The sequence below is a fragment of the Notothenia rossii genome (genome assembly GCF_949606895.1).
Source record: "Notothenia rossii genome assembly, chromosome: 4".
In the NCBI taxonomy this organism is placed as follows: domain Eukaryota; kingdom Metazoa; phylum Chordata; class Actinopteri; order Perciformes; family Nototheniidae; genus Notothenia; species Notothenia rossii.
This window is the reverse complement of record NC_136902.1, coordinates 22,483,233-22,501,931: the sequence shown is the minus strand read 5'-3', so window position 1 is coordinate 22,501,931 and position 18,699 is coordinate 22,483,233. Positions and strand designations below refer to the sequence as shown.

The window sequence follows — 18,699 nt, the reverse complement described above, 5'->3', positions numbered from 1 at the left end:
CGAGGAGGTGACGCGAGGACAGAGGAGTCCTCAGGTATTAATTGGGATGTCCTCGTTCACTCAAACGTCACTCTTAAACGACGTATGTTAATGATGACATGTGCACAGCTGTATCATAGGCGGAGTTTGACATTTGCGCTTTGGGGGGCAAACCTTTTTTAATGAATTCAATCAGTACACAGTCCAAACTATTGCGTGGGGTGCTACGGATACAGTAGCAATAAAGCCAGCGCTCACCGCACTGAGTAAGACTTTTCCACATACGAACACAACTCGTCCCGTCATGCACGCCTCATGCCCGCCGTACACACACACTCATATGAAAGGGGCGGTCTCTCCCCCCAACAACAGTGCATTACATAACTGTAAAAAACGTATCAAAACTGTGCATATCTTATACTTATTTGATAACTACTATATCCCTTGGTGTCCTACCTTAGTTCAAAAGTAGACGCCGTTTTTTACATTCCGCATATACGTCCACTATCCCCTCAGGTGACAGCTGTGCGGTTATGTCGTCCTCAATGTGAAGAACCGCAAGTGAGGAAAATCTTGTTCCTCCCATCGTTGACCGCAGCCAGTTCCGAATTCTCCTCATTGCAGAAAAACTTCTCTCAGAGGTGGCAGATCCGATAGGCAGAGTCAGTGCCAACTGGAGCATCTTGTATAGATTTGGATAGCTCTCCTTTTTAACAGTCTTTCGGAGATGCTCAAGTGCAACAGGTGCGACAGCAGAGGCTTTAACAAGGTCCATCTCTGCTCCAAGAAGGAGAGGGTGAATTTTGAGCAGCTGTGCGTATTTTTGTACGAGAGGTTCAATTCCTTTTTTCTCACATTTAAACACTGCTCCACATGCTCGTGCCAGCTCTATGGAATCTCCCGTGAATCGTCTGTGTAGTTCGTTGATGAGGGTGTCCAGCACAGGGAGATAGAGGTGCTGCTGAAATCCAGCTGTATCACTCTGTGACATTTGTGCGCCACTTTCATCAGTTTCTCTTTGGCCCAAAGTAGCTGTAACTAGGAAACTGTCGAGGAAGGTCAGGTTTTTTTTAACCCGTTTTCTTTTGGGTGCAAGGGGACCCGGAGTCTGACACTCAACATCTGCATCCCCAGGTACTGGCACGTTGTTGTCCCGGCAGAACTGTTTCACTGATCCCCACATATTGCTCCACGTATCTGCTTGTCTCTGAGATTTGAAGTACGCCTTCAGGTTGTCGGTAAGCGCTGCAGCTTCGGAGAGTGTGCAGCTGGAGGACTGTAGGGCCTTGTGCGTAACATGAATCACACGCAGTATGTCTTCAAATACAATAACACATGTAATGAAGACATTCTGGTCATGTGGGCATAAAGGCCACTGGCCTCCACAGACCACTTGTCTCCCTCGTCACTCATTTCTCTCAGGCACCCTGTAATTGCAGAGTAGTGAGTTTTAACGGAATTCACAGATCGCTACTTGTAAGCCCATCTTGTCTCACTTGGCTGTATTATTTCAGTTTGTTTCAGATTCAGTGATTTCTGCATTCCAATGAATCGATGATGGTTTGACGGCTCTGCAAATACAGAGTAGAGTTTGTCAATTACGTTCAGGAATGTTTTCACGCTGCGGTTGACAGCACAACACTCCACAAGCACCAGATTTAGTTTGTGTGCCATGCAGTGCACGTACACGTATGGGTGGGTCTCTTTGATGCGCTGCTGCACACCAGAAACGTGACCAGACATGACGGAGGCACCATCGTAACTCTGGGCAACAATTGGGATATGTTTCAGTCCACACATCTCAAGTCCTTTGTTTATTGCTTCCACAATCCCAGCCGTTTTGCGAGATGCTGAGCAATCAATAAAACACAAAAAACGCTCCTTAATTTCAAGCTGCTCTGCATATCTGAAACACACTGATAATTGTTCCGTTTTGCAAGACCTGGCCTCATCTGCAATTATAGAAAAAAATCCAGTATCCTGCACTTTCTCAACAATTTCTGCACAAACTAAGTTAGCGCATATGTCAATGACTTCGTTCTGGAAATCCGGGCTAGTAGCATTGAAATAGTTGGACTGCATGTTTTTAAAAGCAGAATCATACTTGGAGAAAAAGCCACAAACCTCAAGAAAATTACCATGCGACTCTGACTCGCTTCCTTCCCGATGCCCACGAAAAGGCAATCCGAGTTTGGACAACAGCCTCACAATATCAACAATTTTGCACAAATAAGATCTGTTCTTCTCAACAGAATCTTCGTGGCTTCGGGAAAGTATCGCTGCAATAGATCCAGAAGATGCAGTCACTTTATAGTTATCCCATTTAACCATGCAGTTCAGATGGGCCTGGGATTGTGCATGTTTCTCCAGTTTGCTGCTTAGTTTTTTCCAGTCACTCAGGCCCTTTCTAAAGGAATCCTCCACACCGCTGTCAGTCTGGAAGTGGCGGCATGAAAAACAGAAGATGGCATCAATTCGTACTGAATATTCCAGCCAGGGATAGTTCTTGTAATAGTACGTGGAAAATGATCGTTTCATTTTCCCAAACATTTTTGAGGGGAAATCGGATAAAGTAGGCTGCTTGGGGCAGCTGTGTTTTTCCCCAAGATCATCATGACCCACTGACGGCCCCGGTGCCGGTGGTCTCCCTGCTGTGGGGTTAATGTTAGCTGGTCCTGCTAATCCAGAGCTCTCCGCTGTGGGGCTAACGTTAGCTAATCCAGAGCTGCTCGTTTGCGTGTCTGCCACTTGACATTGTGACGGCTGCTGGTTGATAAAGTTAGGCTCAGTCGGTGGCTCTTCTGTTGTTGAAGCAGAAGATGAAATTGGACGTTTTAAAAATCGCCGAATATCCAGAACTGCTAATACAATAGCTGAATCACTTGGATACAAAAAAAAGCGAGGGAACTTTTGTCCTTAACCTCACACGTCACACACACACACACACGTCACAACATGCGACTGCTCAAAAATGAAATTATTTCAAACAAAACATGATATTATTCAGATTTGTATTGTAACAATCATTTTATTACATCTATTAAAATATTTATATTTACGAAATATTTGTATTGGAACAGTTTTAGACTTAGTAATGCTATAACATATTTCAGCCACCAGGGGGGGCAATGTCCCACATTTATGTGACGCTTTTCCACTCATCTTCCAGTTGTATGTTTTCCTCTGTTGAAATCGACCAGCTGTGAAGGTGGGGGCGGGGTTTTTATACTCGAGTGGTGAAAACACTTCCGCGTAGTCTGCTCGCGTGTATCCTCCCTTTCGTCTCCTCCCGCACCCGTCCTCCTTCACCCCTCCTCGACTCCTCCGTGTGCATTTCAGCCATTGGGACGTCCTTCAAAATGGCGTGTCTTGATCGATTTCCGGGTCAAGTCCCGGAGGAGGGGAAGAGAGGAGTCGAGGAGGGGTATTGGGATGAGGCTATAGCCTACACTTCATTCTTTACTTTGTCCGTTATTATATGTAGAAGATGAAAGGTGAAAGGTCTCTGAAAGGTCTCAATGTGTTCATTTTGATGGGCTGTCTTCTGAGTGGTTAAACATCACTAATGATTTTCTGACTTCTGACTGCTTTGGATATATAATTACACCACAATAAGGTTTTACTATCACAGTGCACTGAGATTTGTGACAAACTGTAAAACACTTACGCATCACTGTACACTGTAAACCAAGGCGGTTTTGCCCTCACTTACTGTACGGAGGCTCAGTCACTGGTACATTTTCATTTACAAAGCCATGTTGGATAAAGTACCATCTTATATCTGCTGCTCCCTGATCTTTCGGAAAATTGAAAGTACTTATTGCCTGAGATCTCATGCTGTGGTTTTATTAAATGTGCCATGTGCTAGGACTGTCTTAGGGAAAAAAGCTTTTAGATGTGCAGCTCCACTTACTTGGAACAGTCTGCAAAAAGAATGGAAAATTACCAAGCTGGTACCACTACATGTTTTTAAAGCTCGGTTGGATGCTCCACAATCAGATGCTGTTGGTACCTGTACATGTGGATAGATATGTAAATTGTAATCCCTGTAATTTTTGCTGTATGATGTCCTTTTGTTGTTCTGTTGCTTATGTTTTTATGTCTTCATGTGGAACCTACTGCTGCAAAATAGATCATTGATCTCAATGGGATTTTACCTGGATAAATAAAGGTTTTGAATTGAATGTCGAGCATTAACTGCAAGTCACTCAAATGCATAAACTGGAGAATAATTATGTTACAAGTATTACAGAAAACATATCCAAGTGTAACAAACATCCATTATTAACTGTTTTTTACTAACAGTAACCAACTAATAATTTTCATAAAGTGCATATTTATTCCACTCACAATATATATATATATATATATATATATATATATTATGTAATAAAACATAATGCACAATGGTACACAGTATCCAAACTCTTTAGGTACTGGTCAGAGGCATTCATGTAAAGCAGATCACCAGAATCCAATACTGGTAAAAACGTTGCAGAGATCGAATGTTTTCTTGTCTGAAAGGAGAAACCTAATTTTAAAACAACATTTTCAGTGTGTGACTTGAAAGATACGTTCTGATCAATAATAAAACCTAGATATGTGTATGTAGTGACCCTTTCAATGTCAATGTCAGTCCCTTGAACAGTACAAATGTTGGGGAGAAAAGAAGTTAACTTTTTGCCATTTGAGAATATCATGAGTTTGGAGTTGTCTGCATTTAATACTAACTTGAGTTGAGATAAATGGGATGGAATAACATCAAAGGCAGATTGGAGGAAATCAAGACTATGCTCTATAGAAGAGGATGAACAATAAATAACAGTATCATCTGCATAAAAATGGAAAGCAGCATTTGAAAAATTATTAGAGATTATTTACATATATGGTGAAATTATTGGTCCTAAAATGGAACCTTGGCGCACACCCTTTCAAATCAAATCAATCAAATCAAGTTTTATTTATATAGCACATTTATAAACGATTTTTGGTCGAGCCAAAGTGCTGTACAAATAATAAAAATACCCTACAGTAAAGACATTTTACAGCTAATACAACAGCAGTTTGTTCAGAATATCAGTATGAGAAGAAAACGACCCCCTCTGTCCTTAGACCCTCACATCGTACAAGGAAAAACTTCCAGAGAAAACCCACAGTTTAAAGGGAAAAATGGGAGAAACCTCGGGGAGAGCAACAGAGGAGGGATCCCTCTCCCAGGACGGACAGACGTGCAATAGATGCCGTGTGTAAATCGAAGAGATAATACATTTTACAACATAGGTAGACCGAATGTTAGGAAATGCATGTGTTTATAATAAGAGGATGAATCCTCGAAGATGTCAAGAATCCTGTGGGAGCCTTCAGGGAGGCAGCACGACGAGACCACGACCCGAAGTCCACGACTTAATCCAGAACTCAGGATAGAGGATCCAGGATGCGGGACCACAGCAAGAGGATCAGCCTCGACTCAAGATACCGGCGTCGATATAGACACAAAAGAAGAAAAACTTGGCTGGGTTAATCAGAACATGAGAATACACAGATACAGACAGACAGAAGGAAGAACAAATACTCCCTTTGGAATGATTTTTTTTTAAATATTGAAGTAATATATATTATTAATGAAGAGATATATGGATACCTCTCAACACCCATATGAAACAACTGTAAACAGATTTACTTTGTCTTTATGGATTCGAATTGTGGACTCGATTGTGATTGCTGCACATTATCCCTTACTTAATAAATACTTTTTTTGATAATCTATTATATAGAAAAGTATATCATATTGATATATAATATATAATTTCTTGATAATATATAATATAATCAAATATAACAATCAAAACGAAATAAGTAGTATTAAGTATTAGGGCTAAGAAAATATTGTACATGTGAAATAGTTGTATGTATTGATTTAAATTGACATGCATCCGCTAAGAAAAATAGTCCGTTGTTACTGTTTGAACTAACGTACCAACGGCACTGAACATATTACATATTACCTACCATATTACGTTATATACTTCTTACCTTCGATTTCTCTTATTCTTCTCCTCATTCGTCTTTGTTTTTCTTCAAGTTTGTATTGTATTTCTTCAAGTTTTTATCTTGTTGGTCGAATGCACTTATTGTAAGTCGCTTTGGATAAAAGCGTCAGCTAAATGCAATGTAATGTAATGATAAAAAAAACCCTCTATACTCTAGACAGCGTGATTTCTCTTATTCTTCTCCTCATTCGTCTTTGTTTTTCTTCAAGTTTGTATTGTATTTCTTCAAGTTTTTATCTTGTTGGTCGAATGCACTTAAGCGTCAGCTAAATGCAATGTAATGTAATGATCAAAAAACCCCTCTATACTCTAGACAGCGTGGGTAAATGACCGTACAGCCAATCACAATGCGTGACGTCATTGACGTCATTACGTCGTGACGTCGTACGTCGTGACGTCACTGGTAAGAGACGGACCCCGAACACATCGTGTACCCCGAACACATTGTGTACCGACACCGGAGCTAGCCCCCTGCGGCTCCGTTAGCTGTATACATATATATACAGGACTGTCTCAGAAAATTAGAATATTGTGATAAAGTTCTTTATTTTCTGTAATGCAATTAAAAAAACAAAAATTTCATACATTCTGGATTCATTACAAATCAACTGAAATATTGCAAGCCTTTTATTATTTTAATATTGCTGATTATGGCATACAGCTTAAGAAAACTCAAATATCCTATCTCTAAATATTAGAATATCATGAAAAAGTATACTAGTAGGGTGTTCAACGAATCACTTGAATCGTCTAATTAACTCGAAACACCTGCAAGGGTTTCCTGAGCCTTGAAAAACACTCAGCTTGGTTCAGTAAACTAAATCACAAGTATGGGGAAGACTGCTGATCTGACTGCTGTCCAGAGGACCGTCATTGACACCCTCCATCAGGAGGGTAAGACACAAAAAGAAATTTCTCAAAGAGCAAGCTGTTCACAGAGTGCAGTTTCAAAGCACATCCACAAAAAGTCTGTTGGAAGGGGGAAATGTGGCAGGAAACGCTGCACAACCAAGAGAGATGACCGCAGCCTTAACAGCATTGTGAAGAAGAGTCGCTTCCAGAATTTGGGGGAGCTTCAAAGACAGTGGACTGAAGCTGGAGTCCAGGTATCAAAAGTCACTGTTCACAGACGTGTCCGGGAAATGGGCTACAATAGCCGTATTCCCATGGTCAAGCCACTTCTGAACTCAAGACAACGGAAGAGGCGTCTGACTTGGGCTAAGGAAAAGAAGCACTGGACAGTTGCACAGTGGTCCAAAGTCCTCTTTTCAGACGAAAGCAAGTTTTGTATTTCATTTGGAAGTCAAGGCGCCAGAGTCTGGAGAAAGGCTGGAGAGGAGCAAAATCCAAGTTGCTTGAAATCCAGTGTGAAGTTCCCACAGTCAGCGATGGTTTGGGGAGCCATGTCAGCTGCTGGTGTTGGTCCACTGTGTTTCATCAAGCCCAGAGTAAATGCAGCTGTGTACCAAGAGATTTTAGAGCACTACATGCTTCCGTCTGCTGAAAAGCTCTATGGAGATGAGGAATTCATTTTCCAGCATGATCTGGCACCTGCCCACAGTGCCAAAACCACCAGTAACTGGTGTACTGACCATGGCATTACTGTCCTCGATTGGCCTGCAAATTCCCCTGACCTGAACCCCATAGAGAATATGTGGGGTATTGTGAAGAAGAAGCTGAAAGACACCAGACCCAACAATGCTAATGAGCTAAAGGCCGCTATTGAAGCATCCTGGGCATCCATAACACCTCAGCAATGCCACAGGCTGATTGCCTCCATGCCACGCCGCATTGATGCAGTAATCCGTGCAAAAGGATTCCCAACCAAGTACTGAGTGCATTAATGGACATTTTCAAATGTTTGATTGTGTTTTGCTGTTATAAATCTTTTTTTTTTACTTGGTCTGAGGAACTATTCTAATTTTTTGAGATAGGATTTTTGAGTTTTCTTAAGCTGTATGCCATAATCAGCAATATTAAAATAATAAAAGGCTTGCAATATTTCAGTTGATTTGTAATGAATCCAGAATGTATGACATTTTTGTTTTTTTAATTGCATTACAGAAAATAAAGAACTTTATCACAATATTCTAATTTTCTGAGACAGTCCTGTATATATATGTATAAAGGGTTACGTCCTTAGCTGGCTAATAAGCTATATAACAAGCTAAGCTAACAAGCACACAAACACCTGCTATCGGGGTTAACATGTATTATCATTTTTTATTGCATCCAGGGGTCGAAACATGTTTATTTCTGCTGTAAAGTTGGGCATTTTAACATTGGGGTCTAAGGAAATTCCTCCTTTCTGCAGTCATCGCCCATCGGCCAATAGATGAACTGCAGTTTGTGACACTTCCTTATCGACCTACCGGCTCTGCCCCATTCTCTGCCCCAGTTCGCCGCTTGGTTCAGACATTAAAGGGGACCTATCATGCAAAATGCACTTTTGTACATCTTTTATCCATGAATATGTGTCCCCGGTGTTCCAGGGAACTCACCAAGTGTCAGAAGACACAACCCTCTCTAATTTCCTCCATACCCAAATCTCGAAAAAAGGGTCTGCAACGGATCTGATACAGAGTGATCCAGATTTGAACACTGTCCTGACGTCAGGACGGTGACGCTACGGCTATTGGTCAATTCTCCACCTATCAGGGAAATGAGAGGTTGCTCCAAAGCGCTGGAGACGCTGTAGTACATATGCCAGGCCTGTAAGTCTGCCACAAAAGCAGCGAAGAAGACTTCCCTTGTATGGTTGCCATGGTTGCCCTTCTCTTTATTCTCCGCTGTGGCTCTTTTTCTCCCTCTCCGAGGCAAGCGTTTGCGCCTCCTGCTTTAAAACAAATGAATAATGACTCTATATAATCATATGTAAGGGATAATGTGCAGCGATCTAGATTGGCATGAAGGTGTTATTTTCCCCATAATGACCACGTCGCTGCACATTATCTCGCTTATTACATGGCCACATTCTCAACAAAGTAACGAAATGACTCCCAATATTAATTGAAACACTTTTATGGATTTATAAAATGATTTTATTGATTTAAAAAATAGTTGTATGTATTGATTTGAATTGACATGCATCCGCTAAGAAAAATAGTCCGTTGTTACTGTTTGAACTAACATAGCAACGGCAGGAACTGCTTCGATAGTGTTTTTGAGGAGGTTTTTGATTACAGATTTGAAAACATCGTTGCTTGCTTTAAAAGTAGCACAATTTATTATGTCAAACCTTGGAAATTCGATATCCTTTGTTTGAGACGCGTTGCGGCTCGCCTCGAAAGTAGACGAGAATATCCGATCGCAGCCGGGGGAGGTCTCAAAAAGCTCGCCTGAAGTCGGACAGCTCCGAGTCGGCTTCTTCTTCTTCTTCTTCTGCTGCTGCTTCGCCTTCTTCTTCTCTCGGTTTTTTGGCAGATTGCAAACAACTTTAAGGTGCATACCGCCACCTCCGGAGTCGGCTTGACTCGGTTTGCATTTATAAAGAATGCACACATGTGTTTAATTGTTAATGTCAGATATACTAAGTAAATACATTTGTTCCTGCTCAAGATTAGATTCAACTCTATTGTTATTGCACAGATTACAGGTACTGAGACAACGAAATGCAGTTTAGCTTCTAGCCAGGAGTGCAACAAGCAGTAAAGTGAAAAGTAATGTACACAATCTACAGAATAAAAGATAGAATGAAGTGAATGATGAATAAACAGTGAGGGGTATGAATACACTAGATATACACAGCAGCCTGTGAGCAGTATGAACAGTGTGTATGAATATGCTAAGATATATAAAGTATAAAAACGGTAAGCAGTGCAAGTATAGTATAACATATATAGATATTAATTTCATGATGATAAACATTGTGGAACAATGATGAAAAATGTGAATGGAAGTGGCGACGTAAAACTGACACCAAACAACAACTTTTGCCGAGCCAATTGGAGAGTTTCATCAGCAGCACGGGGTAAAAACCACCAATGAGCGCTCAGCTCGAGATACCAGCGAGTCGTTTCCCATCAAGCATTTCGCCTCCGCAGCCCGTGGAGAGGAACTGCGCCGCCTCGCCGCGCCTCACTCTCAAGGCTGCGGGCGTCTTTGTCCCGCGAGATTTCAACGTCTCATGTGAGCGAGCTGTAGAAGTTTTCGATACTTCTTAATACATGCATGTGTGTATGTACAAGGAATACACAATGCATAGGTAAGTGGTGGCTTTATTTATGACCACAGCATGAACAGTGAACATGTACGTTGCATGCCGACTAACAACTGAATGCCTATTATCTTAACACGTCACCGGGTGGCGCACCATATACGGTGGCCTGCAAAGGACAAACTTAATCATATGAGAATGATCTACATCCCTTCTCTTTAGCTGATGTTTCTATCTGAAAGTAAATAACATTTAAGGCAGAGGATATTGAACATTCCTTTAGCATTTGGTGACACAAACAATAAACCATTACTAAATACCTTACCAGGTAACAGGAAAAGGAAATGACTAAACATATCACTTTAACAAGATTGTCCAACAGTGTTACTGCACATATTTAGGGTTTGGTTTGCATGTGCGACCTGATCGTGTTATGTATGGTGTGTCACTGTTGTTGCAAGGGAAATGTGATGTGTGTCTTGGTTGTGAAGGGGAACTGTTCTGTGTCAGCCTGCTGTTTCTCTCAGGTGTTTGTGGTGTGTGGGGTACACAGTCCATCATAGAGGGGTCAGTGTTTTGAGGGTCGAAATCTTGAGGCTGCTGTTGCTGGAGCAACGGCTCGAGAACAGGAATGATGTGACGACGATTCCGTCTGTATGAAGTCCCGTTGGCTTGGATTATGTAAGAGCGTGGTTTCTCGCTCACGTCCTTGACAACGCCAAGCCGATCGTATCCTTTTGGGGTCTGCATCCTGATCACTTGTCCCTCTGCCAGGGGTTTTAGAGGAGAACTTGAGATGTCATAGTGGCGCTTTAAGATGAGCCGCTTGTTGAGGAGTTGTGTTCTGATTAGTTTTGCATCTTTTGGGTTTGGCTGTAACAGTTTGGTGCTCACAGGGATGGCTGCACGTGTTTGTCGCGACATCAGGCGTTCAGCAGGAGAGCCTAACGTCAGATCACGGGGAATGTTTCTGAGATTTACCAGGTTGAGGAAGACATCTGTGCCATCTCTGTGTGAACGTTCCATCAGCTGCTTTGCACTGCGAACTGCTCTCTCTGCTAGTCCGTTTGACTGTGGGTATTCAGGACTGCTGGTGATGTGAACAAAGTCCCACTGTTTTGCAAAGTCCTTGAAATGCTGACTGGCGTACTGTCCAGCATTATCAGAGATGAGTGTGTGTGGTGTGCCGAAAACAGAGAAATGTCTCTTGAATTTAGTTATCACAGTTGATGAGGTCACATCCCGGAGAAGGTCGATTTCAAACCAGCCAGAGTATGAGTCAACAAACACCTGATACCGTTTTCCATGCCACTCAAAGATGTCTGTTGCCACTGTGGACCATGGGAGATCTGGCACAGGATGAAGCTGGAGGGGCTCCTTTTGCTGATGGGATCTGGTGCTGTTGCACACCGCACATGAAAGCAACTCCTCAGTGATGTCTCTAGACATTTCTGGCCAAAAGATGATGCTTCTTGCTCTGCGTTTGGTTGCTTCAATGCCGGGGTGCCCTCTGTGCACTATTTTGATGTACTCTCTGTGCAGGGACTGAGGAATGACAGTTTTGTGGCCTTTCATGACAATTCCCTCTTCTACTGTCATTTCATCTCTGTAGGGAAAGAAGAGACGGACAGCAGGTTGGAGCTGATTCTGTCGGATGGGCCATCCTCTATTAATGACTGCACTGAGGGCTTGCAGATCTTCGTCCTCTGCTGTGTGCTTTCTGAGTTCTTCCAAGCGGGCTGTGGAGATGTAGCTCACAGACATAACTTCATAAGCATCATTTTCAGCAGGGCTTTGAGATGTTTGTGTGGTTGGGGCACGTGAAAGTGTGTCTGCTACATACATATACTTGCCCTTTTTGTACACCAAACTGATGTCGTAGCTCTGCAGCCGGAGCAACATTCTCTGCAGACGGGCAGGGGCTGTGTGGATGGGCTTCTTTAAGATAGTCACTAAAGGTTGGTGGTCAGTCTCCACCACTACAGGCTTTCCATACACATAGTCTTTGAATTTTGTACAGGCAAACACGACAGCTAGCAGTTCTTTTTCAATTTGTGCATACCTTGTCTCCGTGTCAGTGAGGGTGCGTGATGCAAGCGCTACTGGCCTGCCATCTTGCAGGCACGCTGCTCCAAGTCCGTAGCATGACGCATCACAGGTGAGCGTGACTGGTCTTCTGACATCATAGTATGACAGGACAGGTGGACTTGATAAGCATGATCTAAGAAGGTCAAATGCATCCTGATGCTGCTGGAACCAACACCATGCAGTGTCCTTGTGGATGAGTTTTCTCAGTGGTGCTGCGATGTCGCTGAAGTTCGGGATGAACTTGCCGAGGTAGTTAACCATACCGAGGAAACGCTGTAGTGAGACAACGTCTGTGGGGACTGGCATGTTAGTGATTGCATCTGTCTTAGAAGGGTCTGCCTTTAGGCCTTCACTTGTGAAAATGTGACCTACATATCCTACATGATCCAGGCAAAACTTGCACTTGGCTGGATTCAGCTTTAGGTTGACTTCTCTCACTCGTTCCAGCACCTTCTTGAGGTTGGCATCATGCTCAGCAACTCCGCGGCCACCAATGATGATGTCGTCAACGATGACAGAACATGGGTAACCTGTAAATAGCTGTTCCATCGAGCGTTGAAATACCTCACTAGCAGAGCTAATGCCGAAGGGCATCCTTAGGAATCTGTACCGCCCAAATGGAGTACTGAAGGTTGTCAACATGGAGGATTTCTTGTCGAGACGTATCTGCCAGAAGGAGCTTTTAGCATCTAGCACAGAAAACACTTTTGCTCCTGACATCTGTGCTGCAACTTCTTCTACTGTTCTCATAGGGTGATGTGGTCTTTTCAGTGCTGTGTTGAGGTCTTGTGGATTGATACACAGTCTTATTTCCTGCTTGTCTTTTTTGTGTGCTGCCACCATAGATGAGACCCAGTCTGTGGGCTCAGTAACTGGTATAATGACACCTATGTTTTGCATGCGGTTAAGTTCAGCTTTAACTCTGTCTTGCATTGCAATAGGAATGCGGTGGGCAGGTCTAACCACAGGTTGTACACTAGGATCAACTGTCACGGAGTAAGTGATTGGTAGTTCTCCAAGTTCATCATCAAACAGGTCTTTGTACTGCATGAGTGTCTGTGTGGTGAAATCCGTGTTGCTTTCCGTAGTGATCTGGTGGACATCTTTGCTCAATGTGACAATTCCCATGTCCACGCATGCCCGAAATCCCAGTAGTGGCTGCACATCTTTGTTCACTATGAAGAAAGGCAACGAATGGTGCTGCTCCTTTAAGCAGCAAGGCAGTGTGGCCAGGCCTTTGGTCTCAATCCTGCTTCCTCCATAAGCAACAAGGTTTATAGCAGTCTCTTGCTTCACAAGTTGCTCGCCATTGGTCACTTGTGTGAACGTTTCTTGAGACAACACATTGCATTTAGCTCCTGTGTCAACTTTCATTTCAGTTGGTATGCCATTCATGTGAATTGTAACAAATCCTTCTTCTTTGTCTTTAGCTTGAGGATTAACACTATCAACATGTCTTTCGATATCTACGCCATCCACGTAGAACGTGTCTTCTCTGTGTGTTGTGGGCTCTTCCACTGTTACTTCATGAACAGACTGGTTACAATTATTTCTATTTGAATGACTGTAGCTGCGTGGTTTAGACTTGCAGCATTTTTTGTAGTGATTCACTTTTTCACAGTTGTGGCACTTTTGCCCGAAAGCTGGACACTTTTCTCGCATAGCTGCATGGCTGCCTCCGCAATTATTACAGTTAGAGATGCTCTGGGAGTGAGCGAGTGACTGTGGCTTTGGCTGATATCTTCTGCTAGAAACAGGTCTCACTGCATCAACACTGGTAGCTTGAACGGCTAACGTCCTGCTGCTTTCCTCTGTCATTTCGTGTATACGGCAGACTGAAACAGCTTTAGCAAGTGTCAGTTCACTGTCTCTCAACAGAGTTTTTCTTAAAGAGTCATTGATTATGCCACATACTATTCTGTCACAGATTAGTTCCTCAGCTAAGTCTCCAAAATGGCAACTTTTAGCTTTTATCTTCAGATCACTGATGAATGACTCAATGCTCTCACCTTGCTTCTGATTTCTTGAATGAAACCTGTGCCTTTCCATTATTTTGTTATGTTGAGGGTTGCATATTTCTCTGAATTTCCGTATCAAACAGTCCGGGTCCTCCCCTGATTCAGCTGGGGAGATCACTGCACCGTCGGGGCCTGGCGCGCGCACTTCAGCTGCATACATAAAGGATCGTTCACGTTCAAAGGCTTCTGGTCCAGCAAGATTGAGGAGGATGTAAGCCTTAGTCCTGGCAGCCTTGTCTGGGTGCGCTGCGGCGATGAAGATTTCATATTCCCTCTCAAAGATCCGCCAGCTCTCCGCGACGTTTCCTTCAAACATAACAGGGTCCGGACGGTAGGGTGACCACCCGTCCCGCGTAGCGCGTGCACGCACAGCGTTTGAACCCCAATTCATGCGTCCCGCAAATTGAGACCATGTCACGCATAATCAATGCTTGCTCAAAAAAGAATTGCTCGCTCTAGCTTCTTGAGCTCTTGGCAGCCAAACTAGCATTACTTGAGACTAGTTCAGCACGCTACAGTTGCCACACCCACCCCCCAGTATAACTGCTGACTAGGTTGTCAAATTTTGCGTCGTCGTCATGACAGCAAACGGCCGCACGCGCGGCGACAGACGCTGTGCAAAAGACTTCCGGCGGAAATGAAGTGCATTTGTGTAGGGTTATGCCGCGCTACCCGTGGTTTTGTCGCGTGAACTTGTCTATAGAAAATGGCGTCTGAAGCACCAGTAAGTAAAAAGAGAAGGTGTGGGTACAGGAAAGAGTGGGAGAGGGAATATGTGTGGCTGAAGGCTGTTGAGGGGGATAGTGAGAGGGTTTTCTGTGACATTTGCAAAACGTCCTTCTCAATCGGACATGGAGGCGAATACGATGTCAAACGACACAGACTGACTGACACACACAAGAAAAATGTCCAACAAAAAGAGACATCGAAATCTATGGATGCTTTCCTCCGACCCAAAAACGACTGTCTAGCTGACAAAGTCACTGCTGCAGAGGTGACGAGTGTGTATCACACTGTCCAACACGCTACATCATATCGAGCAGGAGATTGTGGCATAAAGCTAGCCCCAACGATTTATCCGGACTCGGACATTGCCAAGAGGATGGCCTGTGGTCGGACGAAGGCAGAAGCTATTGTCACTGATGTGCTTGCCCCTGCCTCTGTCGAAGATTGTTTCAAAGTCCTCAAAAGACCACTACATGAGCAACGAGAGGCAACAACTAAAGGTACATTTAAAGTTATGTTCATGGATGTAATATTGTGTTAGCTATTTATCTGACGTTAGCTAACTGATGTCTAATCATATTGATATTCTTCTACTATGTTAAAAGTCAACGTTTCCTTCACTTCAATGAAATTAAATAGCATCAGTAGCCAACGCAAACATAAAGGCTAAAGGCTCTTCCGTGCCTTTGTGAAACCAGGCTCTGTGTACCTTATATGATTTCAAAAAAAAAAAGCAACTATGATTTTTGAAAAGATGTAGGCCTAAATAATTGTATAGATTATATTTATATAAAATCAATAATGATCAAAACAGTAAAGTAGTGTCTTGTATTTTTGTAATAATCTGTTTTTAGAGAATCTCTCTCAAGTTCACCCCATCTGTGTGTGTCTCCACAGCCCACACGCCATTCTTCTCAGTGGCTTCAGATGCCTCCAATCATGGGACCACCAAGCTCTTCCCACTGTCAGTGCGTTACTGGACGCCAGACTTGGGAGTACAGACGAAGGTCATTGATTTCTATGATGACAGTGATGAAACATCTTACGCGATCCACAACCAGATAGTCACCAAGCTGGAGGAAAACGGACTGGGACTAGACATGATATCTGCGTATAGTGCTGACAATGCTAGTGTGAATTATGGGAGATACAACTCTGTCTTCCAGAAACTGAAAGAGAACAACAGTTCTATTTTGAAGGCAAACTGTGTGGCCCACATCGTTCACAACAGTGCAAAACACGCAGGAGATCGGCTAAATATCGACATAGAAAATGTTGTCAACAAGACCTTTAGCCACTTCTCCTCATCTGCCAAACGCGTTGAGGAACTTAAGTCAGTTCACACCTTTGTGGAGATAGAGTACCAGTCCCTGCTTAGACATGTGCCCACAAGATGGCTGAGCCTGTGGCCTGCAGTGAAGAGGCTTCATGACTGCTGGGCTCCTATCAAGGCCTATTTTCTCTCATTGGGAGAGGAACAGTGCCCAAAGTCACTATGGCGGCTGTTCAGGGATGACCAGGATGGTGAGGGCAACCCCCTTGAATTACAGGTAATTATTTTGAATTGCATTCAACAGGGATAAGAGAAATTATGATAATGCAAAGAGTGATCATTGACTCATCTTACTTCTTTTAGGTTTACCTGTCCTTCCTCAGCAATGCGCTGAAGATTTTCCACGACACTGTGCTGGTGCTGGAGCGAGAAGATGGGACTGTCTGTGAGCTCTACGATATGATGTTCACCCTAAAAACCAAGCTACAGCAACGACAGAGTGATGGTTTCTTTGGGGCCCAGACGGGTGTACTCTTCCAGGAGTTTCCAGACAGGCAGGCAGCTGTGCTCAGAGAGGATATGTGCAACTTCTACCAGTCCTCTCTCACTTACCTGGAGCAGCGCTATGACTTCTCAGACTCCAACTACCAGAAGAAAGTGGCTAGCCTGGCACTACAGAAGAGCCCATTCAACTTCACCCATCTCTGTGAAGCTGTAGAAGTCCTGCAGCTAAGCAAGCAATTGGACATGGATGCACTATATGATGAGTATTGTGTTGTTCTGCCACACCAACAGGCCATTGTGCAGTCAGAAGCTTCAGTCGTTGAGAAGTGGGCCACCTTACTCAAGCACACACACACACCAAACATGACAGCATTAGCTTCTTTCCTCTTGAGTGTACCAATCACCAATGCTTCAGTGGAGAGGGTCTTTTCACTGATGACAGGATGCTGGACAGACACAAGGAACAGATGTTCGGTAAACCTCATCAAGTCAGAAATCCAGGTGAAGAGCAACTTCACATTCAGTTGCAAGGACTTCTACTCTTATGTAGTGAAAGAGAAGGCTCTCCTCAATGCTGTACGCTCCAACAAGAAATACAAGTTCAAGAAGAAACCTGAAGAAAACTAGTTAATATCCCATTTCTCTAAGATGTAGTTTGATTGATTTTGAACATTGGTGGACTGTTTACAGGGTTGCAAATTTACCATTTTTAGGTTACAGTTGCCTTTTAGGTGAAAATGTCATTGTTCTGCATAGGATTTTATGTTGGCAACTTTTTGCATTGTTGTCACCTTGTGATGTTGATGGGTTCGCACTCCTGTGTCTATACTGAAAAAACATTTGGAACCTTCTCATGAATGTTGCTTGAAGTGAATAAATTGCTTAAGTTAAATAGCATTTGCCAATTCATTGTTCAAAATGTTATGAATCTTTATTTAGAAAGAAATACACATTGGTGGCCTATTGATGGACATACATCAGATATTACACATGTCTAGTGGAATAGGGCACTATTAATGTACTATGTAAGATGGTATGTGCTAGAAATAGGTAAACCACTTCCGCGCCGGGCAGTGTCCCACATTGTCCCTCAGAAACATACCCCTTGTCCCCCCTTGGGCTTCTTAGCAGGTGGTCACCCTACCGGACGGCGAAATCCATCCGCCATTGTAGCTGGGGCTAGCTTCAGCCAGCTAGTTAGCGTTAGCACGGTCCGTGGAAAAGTAATTCTCCAGACGAGGAGAGGCTCGTGCCGTCTTCTGACACCATGTAGAAGTTTTCGATACTTCTTAATACATGCATGTGTGTATGTACAAGGAATACACAATGCATAGGTAAGTGGTGGCTTTATTTATGACCACAGCATGTACAGTGAACATGTACGTTGCATGCCGACTAACAACTGAATGCCTATTATCTTAACACGTCACCGGGTGGCGCACCATATACGGTGGCCTGCAAAGGACAAACTTAATCATATGAGAATGATCTACACGAGCCTCCAGAGCAAGTCGGACAAAATGACTAACCATCATGCAACGCACGAGCAAGACGTTGATCGAAATTGCGCAGGTCTCGCTTGTCTCAAACAAGCCTACTGCCAACTCCCCTGTCCTGCAGGGAGGTGTGGTCAGTTGCAGATCACAGAATCAGCACCCTGCAAAAACAGGGCTGGAAAGAGCAAATAGAGCGAAATGAGGCATGGCTAAAATGCAGGATCTGTTTTGAAAAAAACATTTTGTATTTTGAAAAAAAAACTATATTTATATAATTTATATAGGTATGGTCCTACAATATATGTTTAAAATATAGCATGATAGGTCCACTATAAAATACAAATACTTAAAAGTGGAATAAAGAATGAAAAATTGAAAATGTAATAAAGATGAAAAAAATTATATCAAA

The 18,699-nt window shown here is 43.1% G+C and overlaps 1 protein-coding gene across 1 annotated transcript; it reads left to right on the top strand.

Annotated features, from left to right (window-relative positions):
* Positions 1 to 13,793: 13,793 nt before the first annotated feature.
* Positions 13,794 to 18,655, top strand: LOC307036040 (uncharacterized protein). Its single transcript, XM_079676016.1, has 3 exons — positions 13,794 to 15,517; positions 15,915 to 16,567; positions 16,654 to 18,655. The coding sequence occupies exons 1-3, from the start codon at positions 14,998 to 15,000 to the stop codon at positions 17,419 to 17,421; spliced, it is 1,941 nt and encodes a 646-aa protein (XP_079532142.1). The 5' UTR covers positions 13,794 to 14,997; the 3' UTR covers positions 17,422 to 18,655.
* The last annotated feature ends 44 nt before the right edge of the window (positions 18,656 to 18,699 follow it).

Excerpts from the sequence above, each read along its gene's own strand:
- LOC307036040 (XM_079676016.1), top strand. The coding sequence starts at position 14,998 with ATGGCGTCTGAAGCACCAGTAAGTAAAAAGAGAAGGTGTGGGTACAGG. Across the intron at positions 15,518-15,914 it reads ACGAGAGGCAACAACTAAAG|CCCACACGCCATTCTTCTCA; the intron begins GTACATTTAAAG and ends GTGTCTCCACAG. Across the intron at positions 16,568-16,653 it reads GCAACCCCCTTGAATTACAG|GTTTACCTGTCCTTCCTCAG; the intron begins GTAATTATTTTG and ends TACTTCTTTTAG.